At 26.4% G+C, this 12392-nt stretch overlaps 1 protein-coding gene across 1 annotated transcript; it reads right to left on the bottom strand.

Annotated features, from left to right (window-relative positions):
* Positions 1-760: 760 nt before the first annotated feature.
* Positions 761-12130, bottom strand: LOC117175318 (keratin, type I cytoskeletal 9-like). Its single transcript, XM_033365027.1, has 4 exons — positions 11879-12130; positions 7398-7690; positions 4049-4426; positions 761-868 (listed from the first exon to the last, which is right to left on the bottom strand). The coding sequence occupies exons 1-4, from the start codon at positions 12128-12130 to the stop codon at positions 865-867; spliced, it is 927 nt and encodes a 308-aa protein (XP_033220918.1). The 3' UTR covers positions 761-864.
* Positions 12131-12392: the final 262 nt, after the last annotated feature.

Here is a 12392-nt window from a genome sequence, read left to right as displayed (position 1 = left end):
TTTTTATTCAAACCTTTTAAAATTTAAATTACTAAAGAACTAATAATTCTAAATTTCCAATTAAACTTTCAAAAATTCCTAGAACTAAATTTTAGTTGCAAAATCACTCTCATTTTCACCGTTAAAAATGACAAAATTGCAAGTATTGCGAGAAAAATGATGAACCTTTAAATTTTAATTATTCTAAACACTTTAAAAATTATATGCCTGCTAATTGGAAACTTGAAAAAAAAAATACAAAATGCAGAAAGTATGAAATACGGGAAATATCCCGGTGTGATATTTCTCTCCCGGTTTTATCCCGAATTTCTCCCGATGCAAGTTTCTCCCGATGCTCCCGGGCTACCACCCTGTTAATTTACTACGAAAAAAAAAGAATTTTTAATAAAATTCAATAATTCTCAACCAAAAAGTTGAATTTTTTAATAAAAAGATACATTTTCAAACAACAAGATTAATCTTCTACCAAAAATATACATCATTTGGAAACGTAATAAAAATGTTACAATATGTAAAAAAGTAGCAACGCAGTTTACGGAAAATGTCTTACTCACCAGACACTTAACTGTTTACGGGAAACCGAGCATATGATGCAAAAAGTCTTTATTAATAAATTAAATTTCCATTTTAGCCCCCCTCCCTTCTTGGCGAAAAATCTATGTGATTGATCAGATTCTATTTATTAAGGAAGGGTCTTCAAAATAAAGAGAACGAGTCTTGTATGTAAAAAGTTTATGAATATGATGATGATTTCTTATAAGTTATAGACAAGATGGGTTTCGGCACAGCGAATGATTATTTCCTATTAAGTTTTGTAGGTGGTTGTACGAACTCTCACTGATCGAAAATACTGTAGGAATTATTTTATCTGAAAAAAAAACATTCTTTATATTATTATTATCATAAAAAAACTTTTGCTGAATTATTCCAGTACAAAAGTAAGATATAAATATTATTATAAAGGTCTCAATTCAGGTAAGTCGACCATGACTGGGACAGTTTTAACAAGCTAATCCACATAAACACAATTTGAAAATTTTCAATTTTAATTTTTTGTATAAAACCGTTATAATAAGTGGCTAATACATTATTTAATCGATCAGAACAAAAAGTACATCTTAAATACTTTAAAAAATATATCCAGCTTTGAAAACTCAAATTTTAAGTTTTATTCTCCTCTTGTATTCTGTGTACATTTTTTTACCAGGAAATGATTCCAAATTTTTCTTCGATTTTAGTGGTTACCTTGTGAATAATAAAAAAAGTAAATTTACTGTAAAATTTAGAAAGTTGAATTAATAAAAAGTTTTTTATTATAAGATGAATTTATGTGTTAATAATGTTTAGGAATTGAAAATTGAGACCTCTTCCTGGTATAAAAAATCTTTTATCTCTAATAGAAATGTAATTTTTTTAAATAATAAAATTATACTTCAAATTATTTATTTCATAATCGTTTTAAGTTTTAAGTGTTCAGTAGTAATTTTTTTATTTGTAATGTCTGCGTTGTATTTTTTATTGTGATTTTGTAGTATACCTTCCTTTTTCAAAAGTTTACATTTGAAATATTACTTTTTGAACGAATTAAATTTGAAGCCAAACAATATTCAATATATACTTAAATTGTTAAATAATTTGAACTAAATATTATCAATTTGAGAATATTCAATCATCAAAATTTTAACTTCAAATTATTCCTTTTATAATCATTTTCAGTTTTGGTTTTCAGCTATAAATTATTTTATTATCAATGTTTGTATTTGATATTTTGTTTCAATTTGATACTATGCCATTATTTTTCCAAGGTTTCAATTTGAATTATTAATCTTTTAACATTTTACATTTAAAGCCAAATAATTTGCAATACATTGATCTACAATTATACAATTCTTAGTGAATTCAAATAAAAATTGTTCAATTTAAAACTTTATAATTTAAAATTGTTTATTTATTTGGAATTTGTCTTATTTTTAAATCCTAAATCTAAAATTATTAAACATTTTCAACTTAGTTTTTGAAATATTCGTTTCATTTGTTTGTAAATCTTAACCCATTTTAAAACCTATAATCCTTTATAACATTTTCACGACAATAAATGATTCAAGAGCGCATAATAATTAAAAAACAACAATTTTTTATCCTTCTTGAGCAAAAATACAACTAGTTAATTGAAAATTAATCTGTTTATGTTGAGGTTTTAACAGTTTTATTAAAAATTCGTTGTTGTTTTTTCAATTAATTCAACTGCTTTGAATTTGCAATTTAAATATTTTTTGGTTGAAATATCAACTATTATATTTCTTCATCAGAACTCACCTTTTTGGGTTGAAAGTTTTACAGTTTAGTTGTAAATTACATTTCTTGTTAAAAATTCATATATTAAAGTTAAAAATATAATTTTTTTGTAGAAAACTCTTGTATTTGGCTTGAGAACTCAATAATTTATTACAAAATTAATGTAATTGGTTCAACATTAACTTTTTTGTCGAAAATTTATATTTTTGGGTTTGGAATCTACATTACTTTGGCAGAAAATTTAACAATATGGTTAAAACATTTGTTCTTTTTGAATAAACAATCTCATTTGGATAAAATTTCATCTCTTTTGGTATGAATCTGATCTTTTTTGTTAAAAGCCGAACTTTTTGGGTGAAAATTAATTTTTTGATTAGTTCAGCTGTTTTTAATTTATAATTAAAACCTTTTTTGGTTGGAATATCAACAATTATTTTTTTAGGACAATGTATCTGTTTAAATTAGAAAATTGAAGCATTAAGTTAACCAAGAAAAGATCAATTCTTTTCAAAAAATGTAATAATTGATATTTCAACCAAATAGGATTTTTGTTACAAATTGAAATAATTTAAATAGTTTTTTTTAATTAAATTTGTTTCTAAATGTTAAAGCCTCAACCGAAACAGATTAATTTTTAACCCAACAGTTGCATGTTTTGAGAATAATGAAATTTCAAATTAAAAAGATACATTTTCGAGCCAAAAAGACGTATTTTCAACACAATAGTTCAAACATTATTCAAAACAGATTTTTAAGTCAAGAACGAAATAAATGTCAACCAAAATATAGAATTTTCAAGTTAAAATGACGGATTTTCTACAAAAGATTTGCATTTTTACCGACCGGCATTACTTTTTAACAAAACTAATTAATAATCCGTTAGCCAGCCTTTCTGGATTAAAATTCAAAAGGTGAACGCATTTTGAAAATTTTTGAGACAAATTTGTTTCAAGATTAAAAAATTCTCTCTACAGCTGTTCATGGTATTGCAAATACGAAGAATTTATTCTAACGACTTGGTTTGAGGACAAAAATAACAGAGTTATAGCATTTACAGAATTTAAAAAACACACACAAAAAAAATAAACAGTTTAAGCCAAATAACACACGATGTGAAAAAAGTCAGGAGAAGAAAAATGCAAGAAATAAATACACAAAAGTTTCTCTTCCAAAAAGAGCTACAAATTTTTCATCAATAGTTTTTTGATAGGACGCGTAGTTTTTCTTTTAGTCGTGAAAAATTATATTAAAAATAAAACATTTAATTTTTGGAAAAACAAAGCAAGTTGCAATAAAATGTTTAATCATTTTTTTAAATGATGCGCGTTTTTTAAATTATATAAATAAGACAAGGAAAATACTTTTGTTTTAATACCAATGAGTATTATGCATTGTAAAAATATAAATTTATTTCGTAATATCTGAATAAGAAATCTGAAGCAGAGGGACGTGATGAGAATGTGTTCGTTAAGGCCGAAGGAGCTTTAACTAAAGAGAATTCGCAATCGCCAACAAAAATAAATTGTGTTAAAAGTTCATAAGAACTCCAAAAATATTAGAGAATTACTACTTCTATAATTTATATTGTAATATAAAAGATACTCAACGAGATTTATGACTGTCGTAGTATTTGACTTACTTTTTACGTAGTCCCAGTTTTGGTCGGTTTACCTTACATTGAATACTAACATATAAAATAATATTTGTTATTCTGAACTTAATTTTTATAGCGATAATTTTTGTATTTTCTTACCCAGTCCATCCAGGCGCTCCATAAGTGCTGGATAAACCATATCCGGAAGGCGCATAGCCAGACGAGCCATAACCAGATTTTCCATAACCGGATGGGCCGTATCCGGCTGATCCAGAAGCAGATGCCCAATCGGAACCAGAAGACCCAACATTGGATGACGCGTAACTAGATGGTCCATAACCAGATGATCCAGAGGGAGATGACCAGCCAGAGTCAGAATATCCGTAAACGGAATTTTGTGCTGGATAATAGTTGTGGACTATAGTAGGGGAACTTTGATAACCACCGTGACCTCCGCCATAACTTCCACTATAGCCTTCAGCATAGCCTCCACCGTAGCCTCCACCATAGCCTCCACCGTAGCTTCCGCCAAGACCACTAAAATAATTTTTAATTATCTATAGAGAATAAATATTGTTATTTTAATCACAATTCTGGTTAAAAAACATTAATGCTAATATTTTTTTTTAGTTGGTTCTCAATGCCATTATTTCTCCACTTTTCATAAACAATTTTTTAGAACTTTGTTGATTGTTGTTGAATTTGTATTCATTAACAAACATTAAAAATTAATTAAGCTAGTTTAAGGGATACTTTTAAGTTAATGCTTTGTAAGTTAATTTTTAAAATTAAAACAAACTGTAGTTTTGAAATTTTCGAACAAACCATTCAGAACGTTCTTAAGAATTTTGAAAAGCTTCAACGAAATTAAAAAAATGTCTTTACATCATGACAAAAATTCCTAATGATTTTTTATTTTGAAAAATAAATTTAAAAATAATATTAAATAAGATTTCAAATTATATCAAATGCTGTCCTAAAATTTCAAAAAATTATTTACAAGATTAAAAGAGTTTTAGAAATAATTTCATTGAGTTTATGAGATATTTAGACGTTTTTCATAGATTTCAACAATAATTTAAAATTTAAAAGAATTTCAAGCAAAATTTACATTTTTTAATATTTCGAATTAAAATTGTTAAGCTTTTCCAGATATAAATGTTTTTTGAGATTCTTGGTAAAATTTTTAATGGATTTTTATTTTTAAATATACTACTTTAACAGAATATTGTAGAAGATATAAAAAAACGTTTAAAGAATTAAAAAATTCTCAAATCCATAATGTCGTTAGAATCAGTTTGAAAAATATTTAGAATGGTTTAAAGCGATTTCGAAATTATTTCGAAATTATGTCGAATTTAAGAGAATTTCTAAAAGATGTAAAAAAGATGTCGATTTTTAAAGATTGCGAAAAACACAATCTTTTTTGAATTTTGAAGGATTTAAGAAGAATATAGAAAAAAATGATTGAGATACCTAAAATTAATGTTAAAATAATATTTGAAATGATGAAATAAGATTTCCAAATTTTTCAAAAAATTACTTGATGTGTCTGAAGCCAATTTTTTAAATTCTACATGATTGAAAAAAAAACGTCGGATAAACTCAAACCATTTAAAAAAAATTAAAACTTTTTAAATAGAATTATGAAACTAAGTTATAATTTTACAGAATTTAAAACAAAAAGGAGATTTTTGAAGATTACGAAATAAAATCATGAAATTGATGAAGGATTTCAAAAGGCCTTAAGATAGAAAAAAAATTTCAAGATTCTTGAAAAAATTAGTAATGATTTTTCATTTTGAACAAATAATTTTAAGAAAATATTTTTAAAAATTTTAAAAAAAGAATCTGGAAGTTTTTTTGCCAATTTCTTTTATTTTGCAGGATTAAAAAAAATTGGAATCATTGTTAAAGAATGTAATATTATAATTAAATTCAATATTAAAGTGTGAAGGTATTTTTTCGAATTTAAAATTCTAAAAATTTTCAAAAAATGAATTAAAATTTAAAAAGATTAAAATAAAATTTTATATAAAATGTGTATTTTTGAATATTTCAAAATAAGCTTTTGAAGCTTTTTAAAGATTTTGAAAAGTTTCAAGAATGCACAAAAAAGTTTCTTAAGATTCATGGCAAAATTTTAAATAATTTTTTATTCAAAGAAAGAAATTTGAAAAGACTTGAAATAATGAAACTTCTTCTAATTAACAACATATTCGATTAAAAAATGTAATCGTTCTTTTCTTAAAGTTTCTAGCTTAAAATTGTTTAAGTTTATTTGGATATCTACCATGTTTTTATTTATTCTTCAATAAGAAGCATTAGAACATTATACCGATGGAGCAGATATTTTTTCGGAAAAAAATAAATTTGTAAAATGTTTAATTCATAGCTCCATCTAGTCTGAAAAGGCTAAAAATTGCTGTTATTATCTGATTATAATACAGATTTCTGGAAAAATCGAAAGAGTTTTAAATTCAGAAAATCGTTTTTAAAAACATTAAGATTTAAAAATTTACAAATTTGCAGCGTTGAAAGAGTAAATAAAGCTTAGAATTGAAGGATTTAAAAATAAATAAGTTCAAAATATAATGACATTTCCTTGTGAATGGCTTCAAAAATTAACAATATTTAATATAAGCATTCATGTTTTATTAATATCCAATATTTTCAAATTTGATATTTTGGAAATAGTGCAAGCTTGAAATCTTTCTTCATTAACAGAAATTCAAATAGAAAAGCTTAGAGTTTGGAAAATAATTAAGTTGAAATTACACGGAACTGACAATTAATATTTTCCGGCTTTTCAAGAAGTTAAATTTAAAAAAAAAATACTCGTCCTAAGTCTCGTCTTGATATCGTCTCGATCTCGTTTTGAACCTTATTTCAGTCTCGCCTCGATTCTTGTTTCGAATTTCGTCTTGTATCGTGACTTGTATCGAATCGCGTCTTACTTTGAATATCGCATCTACGATGTCTTGAATTTTGTCTCGAATAGTGTCTTGTCTCTAGTCGTGTCCTATTTTGAATCTCATATCCAAACAGTTCTCGAATCTTGTCTTGAATTTCGTCTCGAATCGCGTCTTGAGTTTTTTCTTAAATCTTTTCTTAAATCTCGCCTCGAATCTCGTATCAGATCTCGGCTCAAGTATCGTCTATAATCTCGTCTTATGAATCGTCTTGAGTCTCGTGAAAAAGTAGGATAGACGGATGGAAACCCGACCGAAACTGTAAGGGTTTCTGCTCAGAGTTACAAAATCGTAAAAAAACTTCACAAACAAAAAACGTTCTACCAAAAAGTTGTTTTTTGAGTCTCTTTGTGAACAAATATAGAGTAAATTAACTTTTGGTTGAAGATGGTTAAAGCTCATTGTGCTTTAGTACAAATTCACGAGAGATTTTACAATTTTATATAATAATAAGTTGTTACAATTTTTAAAAACTTAAATTTATTATTTCTTTTGCAAAATTGATTATTAAATAGTTATAAAAAAGTCAAACTTACTGTTTAGCGCTGTAAAGTTTAGAGCCTACGAGACCTGCTGCTCCTAAGGCTCCTGCACCTAAGGCTCCTGCACCTAAAACTCCTGCACCTAAGACTCCTGCACCTATAACTTTTTTGGCAAGCAATGCACCTCCAACGAGTGCGAGTTTCTTTTTCAGGAGAAGACCTCGTTTCGCCCGAACGTGAGAAATTTCTGGTTTATCAGGATTTATCTCTTCTGATACTGATTCTACTACTGCGGCATACGCCACAGCGAAGAGAACTGCTACCACAAATATGTGCCAGAAACGCATCTGGAAGAAGAAAATTGATTTTAATTTCAGCGCAAATATTCTAAAAAAAAATTATAAGTAAATTAAGAAAACGGTGAAAAATTTAGATTTAAGTCTAAAGTCTAAAATACATTTTTTAGCGTTTCGATTTATTACTAGTCCAGGCGTATGGGAATTTTTCTATCGTTTTGACTAGGTAGAGTGTGTTTTTTCATGAAAGGATTTATTTAGGGGTCCTGGTACTAATGCAGTATCAGTATATCAATTTTAATTATGAGCAAATTAAAGTTTAAGTATCGAAAAGGTAAAACGGGTCACTTTTATATGTTTGAATTTCAACTGAACAATTTTTCGAATGTGTCTAATTTTCAATTTTAAGTTTTTGAAACTATGCGAATTTATCTACATTTTGAATTGTTTAAATTTTAATCCCTCTTAATTCAATATAGTTCAATTTTGAGAACCTAATTTAAGAAAATGGAAATATAAAGTTTATAATGTCTAGAATTTTAAGATTGAAATTTAAAATTTTACAATGGTAAGCAATTTAAATTAAAAACCATAAATTCGGAAAGGTTTTAGTTTGAAACTATTCAAATTGTAAATATGAACTTCAATAACTTTTATTTTTTTAAATATACAGTATTTCAAACTGAAATCATAAAAAATGTTCAACTTTGACGTAAATTTTAATACTTTTCAATTGCTGATTGACTAATGTTGAATGCTTAAAATTTATGTTATTTACTTCAATTTTCAAGAATTTCAATTTAAAATTGTTGAATGACTAACTTTTTGTATATTTTAAGTAAGACATTGTTCATTTTTTATTTTATGTTGTAAAATTTGCACAGATTACAATTGTTCAATTTTCCACAAAACTATCTTTGAATTAAAAATCAAATAAATAAAAAATAAAAAAATTTAAAATTTCTTACTACCTATTATAATTAAAAGCTATTAGGTGGGAAACGTTTTCGGTTTAAATTCGTACAACAAATAAATTTGTTGCAAAAAAGCACGTATTTAGGAAAATAAAGTTGCCTATGATTTTAAGAATTAAAATTATATTGTCAGTCATGTCTTATAAAAAAAATTCTGAAAAGTAAAAAATTTACTAAAAATATTTATCTGAACAATAGTATTTTTAATCAAGTTTAGCTATTTTTCAACAAATTGGTTGAATTTTTTTTGAAAATCAACTAAGAATGCCTTTACGATAAAACTTAGCTACAATGTTTTGCAAATTTATAAGAACGATTTATAAATTAATTATTTAAATAATTCGTATTGAAATTCAAAGTTTATCTATTTTTCAATAAATAATCACAATTTTTTCGGAATTAACTGATAATATTTATCCGTATTTAGAACAGTTTTTAATTATTCAAACAATATTCATGAAAAATTCGAATTTGTTAATAGAAGAATTCTGGATTTGAATGGGCTAAACATTGATAATGCCGAAAAATAAGTTTTTGTTTTTTCATTTGTTGATAACGTGATTAAACATTTTTTGAAATTAATTCCTACAGCTGAAAATTATTTTTAGATAGTTTCAGAAATGATATAACACTTTCTTTGACAAATCTATAAATCTTTCGAAAAAGGTGCTTTTTTGAAAAGTTAAAAAATATCGATTTTGTTTTTAGATAAGTATTTAAGAAATGTGTATGAAAAATCCAAACACAAGTCTCTGACAAAATTTCAAAGGATTTTATTAAAAATAAAGAACATTTAAACAAATGAATAGTGTCGGCTAAATAGATTTCTCCACAGAAACTTGTTTTGCCTCACTGATTTGAGATTAATTTGGTCAATAACAATTTTTTAATTCTAGAAATGAAATTTGAAACCTTACGTCTAGTAAAGTCATTGTTGAGAAAGTTGTGGTGCCAAAAATCAGGTCACTGAAAAAAAATGTCTATAATTTTAAGAATAGAAATAATATTACTACTCAGGTCGTATAAAAGAGAAACAATTTTTTTTTAAGTTTAAAACTTTCAAAAAATAATAATTTTAACAAGAGTTGTTCTAAGTGATTTATTTTTAATGAAGCTTCTAAGCAATATTTTTGAATCGTAAGATTTGATTAAATCAGGGATTATTTTTTTTGTCAAAGTATTTGCTACAATTTGACTGTTTTCAAAATAAAAAACTTTAATATTCTTACAATATAGTTATTTTATTTTAAAAAATGTTTTCTGTAAATAAATTGTTTTAACATTTCCAGCCGTAGAAAATTTTCATTTCTAAATTTAAAAAATTAGAGTTGTAGAAAATGTTTTGCTGAAAAAAGAAGCGATTAATCATCAAAGTTAAACCATTTTCAAAAAAATTCGAATAATAAAATTACAGAACAATCGTTCTTTTCAGTCATCTGAGTTTGGCACAGATACCTCAAACGTTACAAGATTCTCGTACATTTGCAAATTCAAAAAGATTACATCAACTCGTAATTCTTTGAAACCGCACTTTTCACTGTTTAAGTATACACTTAATTAAAATTCTATACAAGTCGCGCACGTGAGTATTTTTATTATATAATAGACGTTTAACCCGCAAGACTCGAAAGTCGAATAACGAAAGTCTTCAATCTTCATACATTTGTCAGATAATTCCACGCCTAAAATCTTCGATTTTCAAGCTTAAAATTTTTTATAAAAATATTATCTCTTCAAATAACCTTAAAGCTTTATCAGATGACTCTCTATAGTTTAAGATCAGCTCAACTAAGGCCACACTTTCGTAAAATAATTAATGCTTAATAAATAATTTACAATACGATTTACAATTATAAGTTTTGTTAATTTTTTTTTTTAATGATTACACTACTAGTGAATATTATATATACGGCTGGCTTGAGCGGTATAAAAAATCTCTGCTGACTTTGAAACGGCATTACTCATTCTTAAAAGAAGCCGAAATTTTTTTTTTTAAAGCCTTTCAAATTCTGCATATAATGATTTCTAAAAAAATATATTTGTGTCTTTTTTAAATAAATATACAACTTGGGAAGATTAAAAAACAATTCAGAAATTTCTCGAAATTTGTACTTTGACTTCGACTCTGAGCATCACCTACGAAATTCGCAGAAAAGGTCTGATATTTATAGCACTAAAACTCAACGTTCGAAAACTTTTGGCATATCACAAATTCAAAATTTTTTAACTTTTATTGGCTTAAATAAAAAATGATATTTCAAAGATTGGATCCTGTAAATTTCCGTTTTTTCACAATTTTCCTAAATCACAGCACGAGTTGAAGTTGAAGTACAAAATCTGAGAAGTTCAGAAAATTTGAAAAGCCTTTTAAATTCTGCATCTAATGATTTCTAAAAAAATATAATTTTGTCTTTTTCAAATAAATATACAACTTGGGAAGATTAAAAAACAATTCAGGAATTTCTCGAAATTTGTACTTTGACTTCGACTCTGAGCATCACCTACGAAATTCGCAGAAAAGATCTGAAATTTACAGCACTAAAACTCAACGTTCGAAAACTTTTGGCCATATCACAATAACCATTCAAAATTTTTGAACTTTTATTGTCTTAAATGAAAAATAATATTTCAAAGATTGCATCCTTTCAATTTCCGTTTTTTCACAATTTTCCTAATTCACAGCACGAGATGAAATTAAGGTACAAAATCTGAGAAATTCTCTGTGATCGCCAACTTAAACTAGACACAGACACGCTTAGACATTTTTAGTTATAACTCAAGAACCAATTCAGATTTTTTCAAGTATTGCTCGCTTGGATTAAGGATAAGACTTTAGGGACGGTCTGGAATTAATTTTAGATTTTTTCTACAACATTTATAGACGATGTCATGATTTGAATTCGATCCACAAAGCTCGATAAATTCTTGAAATTTTTGTGAAAACTGCTCACGTTCTACATTCTTCTCAAAAAATCTGAAATATTTCTATAAAGGGTCATTCGACGCGAAATTTCATAAGCTTTCCAAAATCTGTTTTCAAAAAATTGTACTGCTTTTTTTAACGAGTTATCACATTTCAAAGTTAGCAGTGATTTTTAGTACCCCTCACGCTAGCCGCGTAGATAATTTCCGACGGTATGTTTATAGTTTTTTCCATAAAATAAAAATTATCACTTTTTTCGCGCACAAATAATTCACTCTTTTGATTATAATACCAAAAACGTATCTTCTTTTGACAAAGTTAAAGAAATTTTTTTCAACAAACCTTGATGAATTTCGTGCTAAAGTATCTGGCTGGGAAGAGAACACAAGACTTTATAGGATGATAGTGAAGCATCCCTTCTCCTGAGAACATTTTCCTGATTTGGGTGTGAGAAGGTCTTCTCTTTTCCTCTTTCTCGACCTCTTCGTCGATATCATTTTTTTTAGCAGCTACCTCACCTTTCAAAGGTTTGACATTGAATTCATGCTGAGTGCCTTTATTATATCTTCTCTCCACAGGCAAATCAAATTTCATAAAAAACGACCTAACTGTAGATTGGAATGAAGATTAGAAAAAAGCGAGATATTCATAGTAAGGGGCCATCCATAAATTACGTCATACATTTTTTTAATTTTTTACCCTTCGTTTATTCCACAATTTTTGCCTTTTTTGAAGAATTCCTCTTTTTCGTCTTCCTAAAAAACTTCCCCTTTTTCTTCTTCTTTGGCTTAAATTCGAAATGAATTAGTAGAGAAAAAAAATATTTTCCGTTAATAGTTATTTCTTTTAAGTTGAA

This window comes from Belonocnema kinseyi, chromosome 6, assembly GCF_010883055.1.
Source record: "Belonocnema kinseyi isolate 2016_QV_RU_SX_M_011 chromosome 6, B_treatae_v1, whole genome shotgun sequence".
Classification (NCBI taxonomy): Eukaryota; Metazoa; Arthropoda; class Insecta; order Hymenoptera; family Cynipidae; genus Belonocnema; species Belonocnema kinseyi.
This window is presented reverse-complemented; position numbering and strand designations above follow the sequence as displayed.